The sequence below is a fragment of the Talpa occidentalis genome, unplaced genomic scaffold (genome assembly GCF_014898055.3).
Source record: "Talpa occidentalis isolate TD23 unplaced genomic scaffold, MPIMG_talOcc4v2.1 talOcc4.8, whole genome shotgun sequence".
Classification (NCBI taxonomy): Eukaryota; Metazoa; Chordata; class Mammalia; order Eulipotyphla; family Talpidae; genus Talpa; species Talpa occidentalis.
This window is the reverse complement of record NW_023605194.1, coordinates 42,396,156-42,415,272: the sequence shown is the minus strand read 5'-3', so window position 1 is coordinate 42,415,272 and position 19,117 is coordinate 42,396,156. Positions and strand designations below refer to the sequence as shown.

The window sequence follows — 19,117 nt, the reverse complement described above, 5'->3', positions numbered from 1 at the left end:
TCACACCTATAACCTCAGTTCTTTCTTATCATTTTTTCTGTATTTGATTTTTCACTTCACCTCTGTCATCTCAGTGCCCCAATATCAGCAGATATAAATACCAGAGCAGCGCAGAGAAACAAAGTGGAGCAGTAGAAAAACTGAAATCACATGACTTGAATTCTTATCCTGATTCCATAATCAATTTGCTAAGTGACCCTGATAGAGTCACTTAATCTCTTTAGATTTAATTTTCACAGATTCAGATGAAGGGGCACCACAAGATAACAGAGGATACTTATTAGTATAAAGAACAGTTTATTGGTGTTTTCTAGAATCTGAGAAATAGTTGAGGATCTTGTGTGACAAAGGGTAGAGGAAAGGTTTATTTACTACAGGCTGAGCTATGCGTTATAGTTCAAAGTCTCTGAATTAACATTCATGCCACCTTTTTTTCCCAGGATATGAGTTAAGATAAAGCAGGAATCAACATTCCTTGGAAATAAAAGATTTGAGCAAAAGAGATTATTGTGGTGGATGGTCATGAAATGTCTGCTTCTGGAAGGAGAGCTGGGGAATTTATAAGGTTGTTGAAGTTCTAGGTTTTGGAAACTTAGCCTCATAGGTCCAGACACTTGATTTTCTCAGTTGATTCAGGAAGAATTGATTCCTCCTACTAAATTGCCCTAGGAAAGGTACAAAAATCAGAAGGCCGATTTACAACAAGAATAATACAGGCATACCTTGTTTTTTTTGCACTTTGCAGATATTGTATCTTTCACAAATGGATACAATTACTTCATGTCTGTGTCACATTTAACTAAGGTATGTATGTTGGGTTTTTAAAAAAGATACAATGCTATTATACACTTAATAGACTACAGATGGGTTAAATTTAACTCATATATACACTGGGAAATTTAAAGAATTCATGTGACTTGCTTTATCGCAATATTTGCTTTATTTGTAGTAGTCTAGAACTGAACTCACAAAACCTCTGAGGTGTACCTGTAATTGCTAAGAGAAATAAGGTGATAACGGATGGCTATTACCCTTCTCAGTAGGAAAATCTACTAAGGAAACTCACTTCACCTCAGAAGACTGCAGCAAAAATAGAATTGATTAGAAGAAACTGAATGCTCTCAAACTGTGATTGCCTCCTGGACTGACCTTTGTGACCATAGAAATATGTCCTGAGAAGTGGATCAAAACCTGTTTACAGTACTAGATAAATAGGAATGATTTTTGTTAACTGTTCCTTTTCCTGCATTTCACATCAACCCCACACTTCTGTTATAACTAAAAACAAAGCCCTTTTTCTTACCCCAGTTCTTCCATTCTCTAAGGGCAAAGTGCCTATTGACAATTCCTCTTGATGTTCTAAGTGCCCATCCTTCTCCACATAAAGAGAAGCCCTTCCTCTAGATAAACTGTGAACTAATATATTATCTAAGGATGTCAGTGAAAGCTCTTCACAATTTTTAAAAAAAGCTCTTAAAGTGGTTTTAAGAGATTGTTGAATAGGGACCCCTGGAGGCCATTGGCAGGAATGGCCTCATTACAAATGGACAGAACAATTACAGTTATGTTCCATTTCACACAGAGGACTCTACAGGAAGAAAAACCAGGGCTGCTAAGTCATTGTTTCTCAAATCACTGGGATGTTACCAGCTGATAAAGAGTCTCGCTGGAGTGCTCTTTCAAGTCCAAGATCCTCAGATAGGTTCCCAGGGTATGAATCATAGGAGTGGAAGAAAACATTTAACTATTGATAGTTGGTGAGCTGTCAATCTAGGAGTGCTTGGGGCAAGTGGGATGACAGTGGATTACAAACCAACTGCTTGACAGCTGGTCTGAGAACTGGCTCATTCATATTGCTTCCACATTGCTGAATCACAGTATCATAATTATAGCAAGCAGAATACTGCCCCCGTGGCCCTATCTACCCTGCCCCCCCCATCCCCCCATTTTGACTTTTCTCCATGTAGACCAGTTGTTGTTCCTGGAATTTGAGCCTCCCCTATTGAAGGTTAGGAAGTTGTATTTTTTTTTTTTAACATGAAAGATGTGTAATCTAGGGCAATGACATCACCCTAGAGAAGACCCAGGTTTTCAAGGCTTATGTATTCCTTTTGTATGAATCTGGTCCAGCTGCCTGAACAGAAGATGGACATGAAATTGGAATTTCTACTAAATTGGAATAGGGAAGAATGTGTACAAGCGGGCTCAATTGGCATTGAGAAATGTGGTACCATCTGGTTTTTTGAAAAGTCCAGGCAGAATCTGTGCTGTGCCAGGGCCTCAAATTACTCTCTGACAGCATAGCCCATAAATGGATAATTCAACAGTAGAAGGAATCAGATACTGAGTTTGTGTGACTATGATGTCGCAAGTTGCATAAAACTCTATTTACCACAGTATTTGAACAGAAGATAAGGAGAGTTCTGGAGTGATAGAAGCTCAGATATCCACTTGGAATCAGAAAATCTTTTTTTATTTTTTTTTATAGAGGCATGTTTTATTTATCTGTTTGTTTGTTTGTTTGTTTTGTTTATACATGCACTGGGTACAGTCAGAAGAGCGGGAGGGTGAGAGAATTCACCAGAGCCAGAGAGGGGAGCAGAGCAGGCAGAAGGACCGAAGTACACTGCTGAGGGGAGCAGCGGGTGGCAGGAGAGGTCTGCGCGCCATGTGGGACCCTCCTCTGGTGGCCGGGAAGCAACCGGGGATCAAACCAGTGCCGCAGAGGCTGCGGGCAGCCTCGCAACCCAGTGCTCAACCGCTGCACCACCGGGGAGGCCCAGAATCAGAAAATCTTAAAACTGGAAGAGACCTCAGAGGAAATGTGAAATTCAGAGAAGTTAAATAACCTGTCCTGGGCCACACAGCTAGCTGTAGTGGAGCTAAGTCTAGAATCTAGGTCTCCTGACTGCCATCCCCAATGTTCCTTTCCTATATGCACTGGGTCCACTTGATCCCATATGTGGATAACACTAGTTCCCCCATGAGCCTGTCACTGTAAATAAAAGAGCTTAGTTGGAAAAAAAAAAGTTAAATTGTGGAATACTCAATATTAGTGGGGTGTGGAATACTCAATATTAGTGCGGAGAGATGAGTAGTTAACTGAATAGTTTGGGGTATGAGCAGAGAGCATTATAGTTGTCTTTTTTAAAAAGATTTATTTATTTATTTATTTATTTATTCAAGCACTGGGTACAGTCAGAAGCGCGGGAGGGTGAGAGAATTCACCAGAGCCAGAGCAGGACCACAGATCTTACTGCCCTAAACAGTGGGAGACGTTAGCACTCCCTTGGAACTTATACTGATAATTTCAGGGACAACTTTATTTACTTTTTTGTGGGACCCTTGCCGGTGGCCGGGGATTGAACTGGCGCTGCAGAGGCTGCGAGCAGCCTTGCAACCCAGCGCTCAACCGCTGCGCCACAAGGGGAGGCCCTTCAGGGGACAACTTTAAAGGTTTATTAAACCAGTGAAAAGCATATGAAACAAAGGTGGCCCAAGCTGCATTTCCCCAGTTTCCTCAGCTACACAGAAATAGTCACGAACAAGGTGACCCAGTTTGAATCTGTCTCTTCCTCTTGCAAAGGTGTTTGGAAAGGTTATATACCAAGTTGGGTCGACAGTCTCTAGCTGTGTGATCATGTGATTATTCTTGCCTTGCAGGATTGTAATGGAGAAAATCAAAAGCTGGCTTGTCTGCCAAGGTTAAGTGGGGGAGACATTTCTGTTTCAGCCCTAGAAAGGTTGTGATACAGATGTCTTAGTTTCTTAAATCCATCCCTAAATAGCTTTGGGGGAAAGGTTGGCCATGGGGAAGGATTTTTTCTTAAAAAATACCTGTCTTTTCTTTTTTATCTTCTTCCAAGATACTTTGACTAATATATTTCTTTTTTTTTTAAAGATTTATTTATTTATTTATTTATTTATTTATTTATTTATTTATGCATACGCGAATGGGGTACAGGGCAGAGGTGCGAGAGGTGAGAGGATTCACCAGAGACAGAGTGGGGAACAGAACAGACAGATTGACTGAAATATACTGTTGAGGGGAGCAGCAGGCGAGACAGGAGAGGTCTGCTGTGCCATGGGTGCAGCTCCCTGGCCGGCCAGCTGCGGATAGCTTCATAGTGCTGTGCTTAACCCCTTGCGCCACTACGGAGGCCCCTTGACTAATAAATATATTTCAACCTGATTCTCAGGTGTGAGTAGGTGGAGAGGGAAAAGGACTGCATTCAGGAGAATCAGCAATTTAAGGAGCTGAGAGGAATGCAGTATACTAACAATAAAAATGAAAACAATTCCTTGTTCAGAAGCACGATGCTTCTGAGCCAAAGGTAGGCTGACCCCCTTTTTGTGTTCAGGCTGCCTGACATTGTTGGTTCTGGTGCCTAAACCTGGTACATGCCTAAATGCTCGGAGAAGCCACAGAGAAAAACATAGTCGGGGGTTCTGAACTTTAGAACATCATACCAGATGAATGCTTTAGTGGATTTATGTGCTTGATCTAGTACAAACTGACTTATAGTAAGATTTACTGTCATCACCCTGTACTGTATATAGCTTTATTAAAAATCCTCATCACATATTGCCCACAAAGGGCAAGCATTTCTTTTTCTTTCCTTTTTTTATGCTGTGCTTTTACTGCTTTGTGACCCATGGCAATAGACTAAAACTTTTTTTTTCCTTTCAGAGTTTGCTTTCTATTTTATTCTATTTTTTTCAACATGTCAAATGACTTTACCATATATTTTTTTCCTTAACACCATCCCTTACATCCCCTTGTTCCTTTCCCTTCCCCCTCCTTTTTTTACTTCAGCACCCTCATGGTATTGATTGATGTCTGCTGAATTCTGAAAGTGTTCTACGTTATTGAATTGTCTACTGTGTAAGTGTCCAGTATTTGTTTTTCTTGTTCTGACTTGCTTTACTACACAATTCTCTCAAACTCCCTCCACTTTGTTGAACATGGCTGCATTTCATTCTTTCTAATGGCTACATAGTGTGGATATACTATGTCTTCTGGATCGAATCTAATCGTCTTTCGATGGGACATTTAGGCTGCTTCTAAGTCCTAGTTATTATAAATAATGCTGTTATGAACACTATGGAAAATATGGATTTTTGTGTTGATGGTTTTATATTCTTTCCACATATGAAAGGGCAAGCATTTCTACATGCACTGTTAGGCAATCAGTGATTTCAGCTGACATACCAGAGGGTGATCACAATTTAGTAGGGAAGCCATGTAAACCATTAAGACTGAGAAATATAGACATGTTAATAAATACATGCGGACTGCAATGGAATAGTCTGTATTTGGTTGGAGGTACACATTGGATCTGAATTCTAAAGGATTAAAGAGACAGACTGCCTCACGCCTGTGAATCTAAGATAATGGGTGATGTGGATGGGGGTGGAGGAATGAGTTTGAATAATGTACTGAAAGCAGGAAGGGATGCTAATGCCTGATTAGACAGCTAGAACAGAAGGTACAGGGCGGGAGTGGGGTAGGGAGAATGAGAACACCAGGACAGATTTCATAGCGGGCTAGGTCTCCTGCAAGGAGACCCTTTATAACAATGTCAGGTCTTATTTGGAGACCAATTTACTATATTAACTTGCTTTTCCCTCCTGGACTTTAATGTTTCCTTTTTTTTTTTTAATTTTAAGAAGTTATTTTTCATCTGTTTAAAAATTCAAATGGTATAAAAGAGCTTAAATGGTATAAAAATTCAAATATGTATAAAAGGGCTCTCCCTGCCAACTTATCCCCCAGTCACCTAGCTGTCCTGGGGCAACCAGTAGCTCCGGAAATATTTATGGATATAAAGTAAAATATTCCTCACTTCTTCTCACAAAATGGTAGTATGCTAAATATGTTTTTGCTTTACTCATTTATCAACATATCTCAGAAATAATTCCATACCAGTACATTAACAGTTCCTTTTTAATAGTTGTATAGTGTTCCACTGATAGGATATACCATTATTTAATCAGTTCTTCATCTAGTCTAACCTCAATTTGTTAACTTTTTTTTTTAAATGGAAAGGAACTTTAATACAATTAGTGTGCAACAAAGAGAAGGGAAATGTTTATTTTTTTTATAGAAGTAATGTATTATAAGAATCAATATGTATACATACTACATTAAGTTCATTGGTAAAAGTATAATTTTATTCTTCACCAATCCATAATCTCACTTCTGAGGAGACACTTCCTTTTATTCCCCCTTTCACAAAATAACTTCTTTGGTGGTCTATAGTTATCAGCTTCAACAGAGTCTGCATCTCTGATTGCTAAAGTGAGAGCAACTGATATATTTAAACTTTGCTTGCTGACATTATAGGAAAGACTAAATATTCTCTACCTTTACAACTGTCTTATGAAACCATCAGAGACTTCTAAAGGTAGTAAACCTTGAAGCTTTGCCCCAACCCCCACCCCAAAGTAGCAGAGCTTGCAATAATTTCTTCAGTTAGTATAATTCTTTTCTAATCCTTTTCTCAGCAGAATGTAACATTGGTTGATTTTGTCCTTGTTTATCTATTTATGTGGATGTTTTGGTGGTTTATCTTATGCTCACCCTCCTTTCTCTCTCAATGGTAATCATGACTCCCTAAAGCAGCACTCTTCTCCTTGGGGCACTTTTATAATTTTATGAACTCATAGTACATTCAAAGCAAAGCAGTTAGGTCAGAACCAATCTTAGAACTGCTAAGTGACTTAACACTTGAAAAGATAAATCAGGTCTCTGCAGAAAGAGTACCTCATAAAGCAAATATTTATTTCAGAATTCGAGCTGCTATGCCTACATCATGAATAATTTTACTTTAAAAATTGATGACTATCTTAAATGAATGGACTCTTGGCCAACACTCCTCTTTATATATATATGTTATTACAAAAATGCAATGATGAAAAAAATACACTGATGAAGTGTAGGGGTTTCCCTCTCACAAACTTAAAAAATTCACAAAATAGGAGCTGTTATCTACCATAAGCGCCTCTCTTCACATCTTTTTTTTTTTAATTAATTTATTTATGTGTACAAGAGCTGGGGTACAGGCCAGAGATACGGGGGATGAGAGGATTCACCAGAGACAGAGTGGGGAACAGAACAGGCAGACTGACTGAAATACACTGCTGAGGGGAGCAGCAGGCGAGACAGGAGAGGTCTGCTGTGCCATGTGGGTTACCTCCTCGGCTGGGGCGAGGAAGGGTTGGGGGGGTGGGGGAGTGGCTCTAACTTGTGGTACAGTGGCTGCAGATAGCTTCATAGTGCTGACGCTTAACTCCTTGTGCCACCAGGGAGGCCCCTCCTCACAGCTTTGTAACATTCCTATCTTCTCCTTTCATGCTATGGCTGGCTGGGGGCTACTCGCCCATAATTCTTACTGTGAATGTCCCCCTTTTTTGCCCTCACATACTAACTCTGAGTCCCCTTATACAAATCTCTTGGTCTTTCTAGCAGCAGAGGGTTCTAAAGAGAACAGTAGTATGGAAATCAGTGAACCTGAATCTCTGGTCTTGTTTTTGTGTCACACTGGCTGTGATTTGAGCAAGTGATTTTCCTTCATGTGTAAATGAAGTAGGAAAAAACAATGAAGTAAGGGTTTTTTAAAAAATGATTCATAAGGGCCTCCCCGGTGGCGCAGCGGTTGAGCGCTGGGTTGCAAAGCTGCCCGCGGCCTCTGCAGTGCCGGTTCGATCCCCGGCTGCTCCCCGGCCACCGGAGCAGGGTCCCACATGGCGCGCAGACCTCTCCTGCCGCCCGCTGCTCCCCTCAGCAGTGTACTTCCGTCCTTCTGCCTGCTCTGCTCCCCGCTCTGGCTCTGGTGAATTCTCTCGCCCTCCCGCCCTTCTGACTGTACCCAGTGCATGTATAAACAAAACAAACAAACAAACAAATAAATGAATAAATAAACATGCCTCTATTAAAAAAAAAAAAAAAAAAAAAATGATTCATAAGATCCCTTTCAGCCCTAACATTTTATGATTGCCATGTTGTTAGTTTTTAAAATAAAATGGCTTAACTCAGTTAAAATGTTCATATCTTCAGAATTCCTCAAAGAATAAATCTAAACGTGAGAGTTTCTGCAATTACGGCTATTGTGGGCAGAATTCTGAGGAAGTCCCCAACATTCCCACCCTCTGGTATAGACACCAGGCATATATCTGGTATATAATATCCTCTCCTTGAGTGTTTGACAACCGGCAAGAAAGGAGACCTCAGTCCTACAACTAAAGGAAACTGAATTCGGCCAAGAATCTAAATAGAGCTTGGAAGGGGACCCCGAACGCCAGATAAGAATGCTAATCTGCTGACACCTTCATTTTGCCTTGTTAAGCTCGTAAGCAGAGAACCCAGCTATTCTGTGCCCAGACTGACTTAAAGAAATTGAGATTATAAATAGGTGTTATTTTAAGTTGCTATATTTGTAGTAATTTGTTGTGCAGTAAGAAAGCTAAGAAAGGAAATTATTGAGGGTTGGGGGAATCCATATGGGCTTCCTCAAATCATACTTTATATAGAGCTGTGCTCATTTTAGCTGTATCTCACAGAACCATCATCCTTCTGCAACTACTGTACCAGGCTCCATAAATTAGATCTTACAGAGGCACTAGGCAAGGTCTAATTAAGTTTAAATTTCCTAACAAGAAAATAAATTAAAACTGTCACCCTTCTTTTGGGAATTTAACCACCTTATTCTGATTTCAAATGTATCTGATAATTTTAAGTTCAGTTCATTTCCACACAGATTTAGATATAACGTTAAGCTATAATATGTCCCTCAAAACTCTATGTTCAGTAAAAAGCTGACTTATTTATAGACACAGAATTTCAAATCTGGAAGAACCCGTGGAGAATTCTAACCTGGGGGGTCAGAGAGATAGTGACTTGCCCATGGTGTCAAGGAAATTAGTAGCATGGGATAGTGTTACAGTCCTATCATTCTCCCTCTGCTCCTAGGCTTTTGTTAGAGCATTTCACCATTCCTCTGAGATGTGACAATGCTTAGAATTAACCCACTCATTTATTTAACATTAACTGAACATCTACCATAAATAAGGACTTGTTTTAGGCTTTGAGAAGGACACAGCGATGTGGAATACATGGTTCATATCCTTGAGAATTTACAGTCTAGTAGAAAATGTGAGTGCTGAGGATACTAGAGGTACCAACAGTGGCTAGATATTTTTAGGAGCAAAGAACTTAAATAATGATAACAACTTCTGAAAGCAATGATCCCAAGAGTTCTTGGATGCATGATGAAATTTAGGAGAAATTAAAAGTTCCTATTCTGTGCATTAATAAGTATAAATAAGTAATAAATAGCATAAGCTGAAATCTTCTAATAAGAATCTCAAAAGTGACTAAAAAAAAAAGTGGGTATTATTTCCTAAGAGAACAAAAAGCAAGCTTCACCATATCCTAGGATGACTTTTAAAAAAATAACTTTTTGTGAGGTTTCCATATTGACATGGTTGTTTCCAATCCACTTAACAAAATAAGTAGGAACAGGAAAGTCAGTACCTAAGGGTGAAAACCAGAACAGACAACTGGGTATGGGTATAATTTCAGTGTAGAATATTAATATAGTATTATCTCATTTAATTTTCACAATAACCCTGAAGCAAGTATTCTATTATTTCTACAGATCAGGAAATTGAGGCTTTGGGAACTTAAGTAATTCGTTTAAAGTGATAAAGTCAGTGAGTTGCAGGGATTAACACTCAGGTTTGAATTTAAAACCAAAATTTATGCTTACACATTTTTACAGTGTAGCAACTTGTCAAAGATGATTATTTGGAATCGGAGTGTTTGTTGTATGCTAGAAATGACCCCATCACTAATTTTGGATTCCTCCAACAGCCCAATAGGGACCCAAATGCCAAAATACAGAGATTCCTCTGTTCATTCAAAATTATCAAACTCAAATAATTTGAAAGCCACAAAGGTTTTTAGAGGTTATCCATGTCATTCACGTCATTCCGGAGATAAAGGAAAACTGAGATCATTTGATGATATCACTGGTGGTTCAGAAAAAGTACTTGAGGTTGCAGACAGCATCCTGTAGGCATTGCCACATATTTTATTTTTTAATCTTTTGGCTTGGCAGGTAAATTGCACATATAGAATGACTATAAATAATTAAAGACAATGATATCATAAATAATGATCTTCAATGTAAGTAGGTTTATGCTGGGGTGTGAGTACTAAAAACTATGGACTATATTTTGTGATTATCTTTCTATATTGTAGTTCAAAGTAAATGGAAGACACAGGGGACTACAAGTTTATCAGTCTATAATACCTTGAGGTGCTTTACAATGGGCCTTTACTATACCTATACCTAGATTCCTTTTACTCTCTTGGCAGAAATAACACAGTTAAACAAGTCAGAGCTCATTCTAGAATTCCAACTCAAATAATTTCTAACTTTGATGTCATCAGGGAAAGAGTTGTGCTAAATTTTCCATTACCTTCTTCAGCAGACTAGGTAAATCATTCAGACAGCCCTTGAGAGGTTATATATCTAGTTTTATGCCCTGTTTGTGTATAAAAAGCAAGAGAATCAATCAATTCTTAAGAGCTAAACAAAAGAGATGATCTATAGTAGAATATACAGTGTTTCATGGGGAAATATTGTTTTAACAAATGATTAGAATTCACCTAGGACATTTCATTCTTGCCTAAGATTAGAGCTGTCATTCTCACATGGACTAAAGAAATATCCTTAGCTTGACATTTTTACTCTGCAGGGGTTGGATCATGTTGTAATATGGCAAATCTGCAGTTGCTACTTGTCTGGCTTCTCAAACTGTTCTAAGGAACATTAGCTCTGTAAGTTGCTAAAATATGTTTTGGTACAAACCAAGTTTGGGAACTATACTGCTCTCTTGGAGATTAATAATGCACATTAGCTTATTAAAAAGTTGGCAGGAATAGTGCTGCAGGAAGAAATTTTATAACTTGGCACTTTCCAACTTGAACTTTTTTTTTTTTTAACCCACAGATCCATTAACATATTGCATTATACTGTTTTCTTCACAATGCTTTTTGGGAAATTCTGTGCTAACTTATGTCTAAAGACAGGTTTGTGAACTCTGAAATAGCCAAGGAAGAAATAGTGCCAGGGCCTCTAAAAGGTGCCAATTTCTGATGGTCTTTTTGGTAAAAAAAATGAAGACAGCTGAGACTAAGAACAGCTAAGACTAAGAGAAGAAAGCAGACTTTACTCCTACCCTACTTTTTCCTTGCCCCAATATGGCAAGGAAATGTTTAATCAGTACTTAACACACAACACTTGAACAGCTTGTATAATCATATTTCTCCCACATTAAACTGTGAGCTTCTTGATGGTAGAACCCTGTGCCCAGCAGGGTACCTAGGCTACTGGCTAAGTAAAATGGAGGAACCACAATGAAACAGATTTATATCATCAACTTCATAATGGAAAGAGCTGACATTTATTAAGCATCCACTGCATGATTGATACAAGGTTAAAAGCTTTATGTAGATTTATTCTTACAATAACCCTATGAATATTATCCTCATTTAAAAAACATAGAAGTAAAATTCAGAAGTTCCCTAAGGCTAATCAAATAACAAATGAAGCTAAGATTCAAATTCAGATAATATGACTTCAGAACCACTGCACTTTAATTCCTCTCTTCAAGATTCATCTCAGTAGTAAAATTCCATCATTCTGTGGCCAAAAAATTTATACAGGACTCAAGCAAAAATCACTACATTTCATCTGTCAGGATGAGGAATACTTAAGAGCAAACCAACTCTTTGTTTCACTGATCTTTTTGTATAGTCCTTTTGATCTCTATTTTGTTTATTTCCACTCTTTATTTCTGTTTGTTTACTAACTTAGAATCTTTGAGGAACTAACTTGTTTGTTCCTCTTTTTCAAATTGCTTTAAGTGTAGCATTAATTTGTTATTTGGGATTTTTTCCTGCTTTTTATTTTTATTTTTTTTAAATTTATTTATGCATGCAAGAACTGGGGTACAGGTCAGAGGTGAGGGGGGTGAGAGGATTCACAAGATAGAGTGGGGAACAGAAGAGGCAGATTGACTGAAATACACTGTTGAGGGGAGCAGCAGACGAGACAGGAGGGGTCTGCTGTGCCATGTGGTAGCTCCCTGGGGGGGCTGGGATCGAACTCCTGCTGCAGAGGCTGCGGATTGCTTCATAGGTTGCATCTTAACCCCTTGCGCCACCAGGAAGGCCCTTTTCCTGCTTTTTAATGTGGGCCTTTAAACAATATGTTCCCTCTTTTTCTTTTTTAAAGATTTATTTATTTATGCATAGAAGAACTGAGGTATGTAGGTGGTAAGAGGATTCACCAGAGATAAAGTGGGGAACAGAACAGGCATATCTACTGAAATACACTGCTAAGGGGAGCAGTGGGTGAGACAAGAGAGGTCTGCTGCACCAGATGTGGGTTAGCTCCCTGGCTGAGGATCGAACTCATGCCACAGCTGTGATAGCCTGATAGCACTGACTTAACCTCTATGCCACCAGGGAGGTCCTGCAACATGTTCCCTCTTAAGACTGCTTTTGCTGTATCTCACAGATCTGGTAGCTTATTTCCTCATTTTCATTACTCTTAAGGTATTTTAAAATTTAATTTCCTCTTTTATCCAATGGTTATTAAGCATATTGGATATTAATATTCATGTATTTAGGGTTTTGTTCTTGTTTCTTTTTTTTCTAATCTTTATTTATTTATTTATGCAAGCACTGGGTACAGTCAGAAGCGCGGGAGGGTGAGAGAATTCACCAGAGCCAGAGCGGGGAACAGAACAGGCAGACTGACAAAATACACTGCTGAGGGGAGCAGCGGGCGGCAGGAGAGGTCTGCACGCCATGTGGGACCCTCCTCTGGTGGCCGGGGAGCAGCCGGGGATCAAACCGGCGCTGCAGAGGCTGCGGGCAGCTTCACAACCCAGCACTCAACTGCTGCGCCACCGGGGAGGTCCTCTTGTTTCATTTTTTAATAGTTGATTTCCAGTTTATTCTACCATGGTCAGAAAGAGTGTATCATTTGACTCTGATTTTGTAGTTTTACTGCTAACTGACTTGTGTCCCAACATATGGTGTATTTTTGAAAATCTTCCACGGGGACTTGAAAAAAAATGTGTACGGAGCTATTTGGTCTAGTATCTCTTTTTAAGGCTACTGTTTCTTATTTATTCTCTTGGTGATCTGTCCACAAGTGGAGTAATAAAATCCCTCCATATTAATTTGTTGTAGTTAATATTTTTACAACCTTTTTAAATTGGAAATCTATTTTATCTGATATACATATAGTTGTTTTTGACTTTTTTTTGATTGCCATTTGCTTGTAGAATTGTTGGTAAGATGTGTTTCCTGTAAACAGCAGAAGGTTCAATTTGTTTTGAAATCCATTCAGCCACACTATACCTGTTAACTGGTGAATTTAGAACTTTTGTATTTAAAGTGATTATTGAGACTTTTTAAGTTTGTCATTGTCTTTTTTTCCCATCTTCATTTTATGTTTCATTTAGATTCCATTTCCACTCTCCTGCCATTCTCTTTTTGCCTATCCAGTTTCTACCAAAAAAAAAAAAAACCCAAAAAACAGTGGACAGTTTAACTGGTGTTTCCTTATAGGTTACTTTTTTTTCTTCAATGTTTTTAATATTCAGGAGTTTTATTATAAAGCATCATGGAGTATATCTGTCTTGTATCATTTTGTTTGGAACTCTTTGGATCTCTTGGGTCATATGGTTTGTTTCTCAGGTTGAGTGGTCTTCAGCCAAGTATTTATATAAATAAATTTTCTTTCACAGATCCTCTGGGACCCCCATGATATGTCATTTTTCTTTAGGTTATTCCAAAATGTTCCTGTACTATTTTCATTTTTTAAAATTCTTTTTTCTCTTTGTTGCTCTACTTGTGTATTCGTTGACATTGCACTTTCAAGTTCACTAATTCTCTCCATTTCTTGTGTTTGTCTACTGTTGAGGCCCCCTATTTTATATATATATATATATATATATTTTAATTCAGTTAGGATTAGTTTAGATTCATTAGTTCTAGTTGTAACAGGCTTGTATTTTCTCAGTCTTTATTCTGTTCCTAGTTTACATCATTTTTTTTTAATTCAGCAAGCACTGTTATAACTGTTACCTTACATCCCTCTTCAAGCATATTCTGCTAAATTAAGAGTTCTCATGGGCTTTTAATTTTTTCTTCAGCATTTGTGATACATTTTCTGTCTCTTCATAGTTTTGTTGGGTTGTAATAGGGATAAACTTTCAGACTTCTGTCTTTGCACCTATTGAGAAGGCCAGAGAACTGGCACCGGCAAGGGGGTAAGACACAAAAGGAACTTGGGCAATAGAGCACCTGAGGGACAGCCTCCAGTGAGCAACAAGGATTTAAGCTTTCTACTACGCTTTGGGCATCAGAGTTGTTGGTGATGGGGATCCACAAGGATTCTTTCCCCCAGACAACTCCTTGCACTAAATAACTCATATAGCCTTGTGCCAGCCTCAACCTCTAGGCTATGGGAGTACTAGCTGCAGCAATGGGTGTGAATTGTAGTTGAGAAAGGAAACAAGACAGGAGCTGTTCTCTTTGCTTTCAGTACAAAGACTTACCCTGTGGTGCTTGCTCCTGTTGTTAAGATCCAGGTGCTTAAACAGCATTCAGCTGTTGTCTTGATTTTGGCTTGGGTGGCTGTAAGGCAGTTATTTAGAATATCACAGCCTCAGGCAGGAAATAATAGCCTATACTATGAGGATTCCTAAGTGGTTCATGCTGGCTCCAACTGTTCTATATTGGGAGCCTCAGGCTCAAGTAATTATCACTCTGCACCCCTATTCCTACAGTGCACCCTCTATCCTGTATGCAAATTCTCTATACCCCTCATCTAGTATAGTGCTGGGTCTCCAAAGTCCCAGATGTGGATATGTGCCCCTGCGTCAACAACTCTAAGGGGGGGCTCCTTCCCACTGAGTTGTACTGCCGTCACTGCAAACAAGTTCAATTACAGTTTTTTCTACCTTCTGGGCCATTGCTCTTGTTGCATGGTTTCTTTTTTGTTTGTTTATTTCTTTTTGCAGGGGGGAGCTGATTTCACTTTATTGCATTTTAGTTATGCATATATGGAGATGAGTCCCCCAGAATTGTCACTCTGCTACCATTTTACTGGACTCTTTAAAATTATAAGTGCTACAGGTAGCAGGGTTTTTTTTTTTTTTTTTTTTTTTTAAATAATGATGTGATTAAGAATCTTAGGATGATATCTGGGATAAGAATTACCCAAGAGGGTCCTAAATCCAATGATAAATGTCCTCACAAGAGAGATACAGATGAAAGAAACAAAGAAAGGTGAGGAAGGTCATGTGACAACAGATGCAATGATTGGAATTAAGCAATGACTAGATCCACCAGAAGCTAGAAGAATAAGGGCGCTGTCTCCCCTAGGGCATTTAGAGGCAGAGGTTTGTGGCCTTCAGAACTGTGAGACAATAAACTTCTGTTGTTTTAAATCACCAAGTTTGTGGTAATTTGTTAGAATAGCCGTAGGAAATGAATACGCTTACTTCGTTCTATTACTTTGCAGGGATCCAGGCTAGTTTCCTCTACATGTCTATCATTTACACTCAGGGAATCCAAAGTTACACAGATAAACAACATTCAAAAAAGTCAAAACAAATGCCAAATAGCATATATCTCAAAGCCAAACACATTTTTTGATATCAGCTATGACTATATAATTTGTGCCACTGCCTCTATTAGCAAGGATAATGAGGCATGGACGATATGGACAGTAAACATCCCGGAAAATAGCCTGAAGCTATATAGAAGAAACTGTATCTTTTTTTTTTTTTTTTAAATAGAGGCATGTTTTATTTATTTATTTTATTTGTTTGTTTGGTTTGTTTATACATGCACTGGGTACAGTCAGAAGCGCGGGAGGGTGAGAGAATTCACCAGAGCCAGAGCAGGGAGCAGAGCAGGCAGAAGGACCGAAGTACACTGCTGAGGGGAGCAGCGGGCGGCAGGAGAGGTCTGCGCGCCATGTGGGATCCTCCTCCGGTGGCCGGGGAGCAGCCAGGGATCGAACCGGCGCCGTAGAGGCCGCGGGCAGCTTCGCAACCCAGCGCTCAACTGCTGCGCCACCGGGGAGGTCCGAAACTGTATCTTTTTAACAGCTAGGTTGCACTTTGCTACTACTACCCTGAAACATTCTATTTCTTAAACCCTATAATTTTAACACAGATAGTTGAGTCATCCTATATAATTATTCTTTAAGGAAATGCTAATATCTTTAGCTGGACTTTTCAAAAAAGAAAAGGTATGATAGTATAAAAAAAGAGTTTATTAATTTTACTAAATAATGACTTCAAATATTTGATCTTTGGATCCACAGATGCCATCAAATCTTGTTTGAGGAACAGAGTGATATAATCAAAGTGTTCTGGAGAAATGACCTTGTGGTGCTACACACACATATATATCATCTCCATGGTATCATCAATTTTTTTCAAAGGATTCTATAAAGGTTAGAGGAGGTATTTCTTTTTTCTCATTAAACTTTATTTTAATGAATCTCAAAATGTGACAAATTTCTGGTCATTGTTTCCACTAAAAAGTACTGATTTTAAAAATTAATAACTTAAAACTGCCACACATACGAAAAAACAAATGGCTCACAAAACATTCTCCTTTCTTTCTAAAGGTTTGATGATGCAGTACTATCATTATCTAGTCTTTTACTATTAAACTTAAAGGATCAATTGAGACTAAGAGTTCTGAGACTGTTCTTCCACCATTTTTAAAACTGGGATGTCAGGTATTGAGGGTAACATTCATTCAGCCTCTGAGCTTCCCGGGCAGACTTGGCGACCCTGCCAGCTCCAGCTGCCTTCTTTATCCTCTGCTTTGATAACTTCCATAGCAAGCGACTATCTCATATCATGAACAGCAAAACAATCCAGAAAAGGGTGGTCAGAGAAGTTCTTAACACACATGGGCTTGCCAGGAATCATATCAATTATGGTAGCATTACCATATTTCAAGGAATTGGGGCCATTATTCTAATTTTTTTCCTGGAATGATCCATCTCCTTCAGCTTAGCAAACTTGTAAGCAATATGAGTGGTGTGACAATCCAGCACAGGTGCATATTCAGCAATTATTTGGCATGGAAGGTTCAGAATAATCACCTGAGCCAACTGCTTCCATTGGTATACCACTTTTGCTGTGAGCAAGTCATACTGACATGATGAATATACATAAGTTGCATACATAAGTGCACTATGCCCTAAATACTTTTAGCAAGACTCTATTCTAAAGTTCAGTATCTGTTTTCTTCTCTCAGTCCCTTCACAGTCAGTTTCTGCCTACTCACCCTCAAGAGGCAACCTTAATTCTGGTATTTTTTCACCATAATTTTATTTGTTCTAGAATGGAATTATACAGTGTACATGCCTTTCAAAGTTTCTCTCAGCTTTTTTGAAACCATTCATTTGTTGCATGTATTCCTTTTTTTGAGCAGGAATCTATTGTAGTAATACTCCACAATTTATACATTTTTCTGTTGGATACTAGCTGTTTCCACTTATTGGTTATCGTGAATAAAGCTGCTATGAAGATTCTTGTGTTAGTCTTTAAGGACATGTATTTTCATTTCTCATGGATAAATCATTAGGAGCGAGTTGTTCTGAAGCTTTATCACAAGAAAATACATCTGCTGAGCTTGGCCTCCCAGGGTGAAATATGAAAGCTCATAAAATGTCAACAGAGCAAAATAAATCAAAAAACAATGTCACGAAAAACTCACATACTGTTAAGGAGATGTAGATACTCAATAGTTTACAGATTCAATGTTTACACCTTCAAGAAAAAAATTTTGGGGTTTCATTACCTTTATCAAGAGATGCCCCAGCCATATGGTAGAAGCTCAATGCAGTGTCCACATCATTAATATTCTTTAGGAAAGTAAAGAAGTTCTCCACCTCCTGAAAGGTCAGACCCTAAAAGAAGAGCAACAGCAAGGTAAAGTAGGAACCTGTAATAAAAAGCAGCACAAAATGCAGAAAACCAGGCAGTTATTTATGCATATAAATGAGATATTATTTATGCTTTGTCTAGAACAGAGACTGAATCAATTAGTTAAGGAACATCAAATTTATACATAACAGGGTTACCCTAAGAAAGGCAAGTTGGCTAAATGTTTCCCCTCACATGTAAAATTTGACAGTGATGGCTAGATATCTTTTTTTTTTTTTTAAAGATTTATTTTTTATTTATACAATAGCTGGGGTATAGGCCAGAGGTGCAGGAGGGTGAGAGGATTCACCAGAGACAGAGCAGGGAGCAGAATGGGCAGACAGACTAAAAGCTCTGCTGAGGGGAGCAGCAGGCAAGACAGGAGAGGTGTGCTGCGCCATGTGGGAATCTCCCTGACCAGCCAGGAATCGAACCCATGCTGCAAAGGCTGCAGACAGCTTCACAGCGCTGTGCTCAACCTGCTGCGCCACTGGGGAGGCCTGACGGCTAGATATCTTTAACAAAAATATTTCTAACAAGGCCCTTTAATTAGGTCATGAAATAGACTATCATCAGCATCCCAGAAGCCTCCCTTCCTTTGGCAACATGGTCCTTTCCAATCACTATCTCTTCTTCCCCCCAGTAGTAATCACTCCTTTAAATTTGAGGGGATTCATTTCCTTGCTTTCAAAAAAATAGCATTACTTTCTACTTATATATCTTTAAACACAAACAGTAACTTAATTATGTCTGCTTTTGAACTTCATAAATATAAACATGCATTCTATTATATGTAGTGTCTTTCTAAGATTTGTTCACATTTTTATGTATGTCTTAATTCATTTTTATTGTTATATATATATATCCATTGTGTGAATATAACACAATTTAATTATTCCTTCTACTTGGGTTGTTTCCAGTTTTTGGCAATTATGTAGAACAGTGCATCTATAAGCATTCATTGATAACTACTATGTAACAAATTCTGTAATTATAGGCAGTGAACTGGAAGTCCTATATTAAATAACTTTCCCTTAACTTGAGGTTATCCTCTTGACCTTGCCTTAGAGCATCC

At 38.6% G+C, this 19,117-nt stretch overlaps 1 protein-coding gene across 2 annotated transcripts in view; it reads right to left on the bottom strand.

Moving 5' to 3' along the window:
* Positions 1-19,117, bottom strand: part of MICU1 (mitochondrial calcium uptake 1) — a 130,888-nt gene that overhangs the window by 5,857 nt on the left and 105,914 nt on the right. For both annotated transcript variants that reach the window (XM_037497193.2, XM_037497194.2), the window contains one exon: positions 17,918-18,026. In XM_037497193.2, the coding sequence (XP_037353090.1) occupies positions 17,918-18,026 (109 nt within the window). The remainder of the gene's footprint in view (positions 1-17,917; positions 18,027-19,117) is intronic.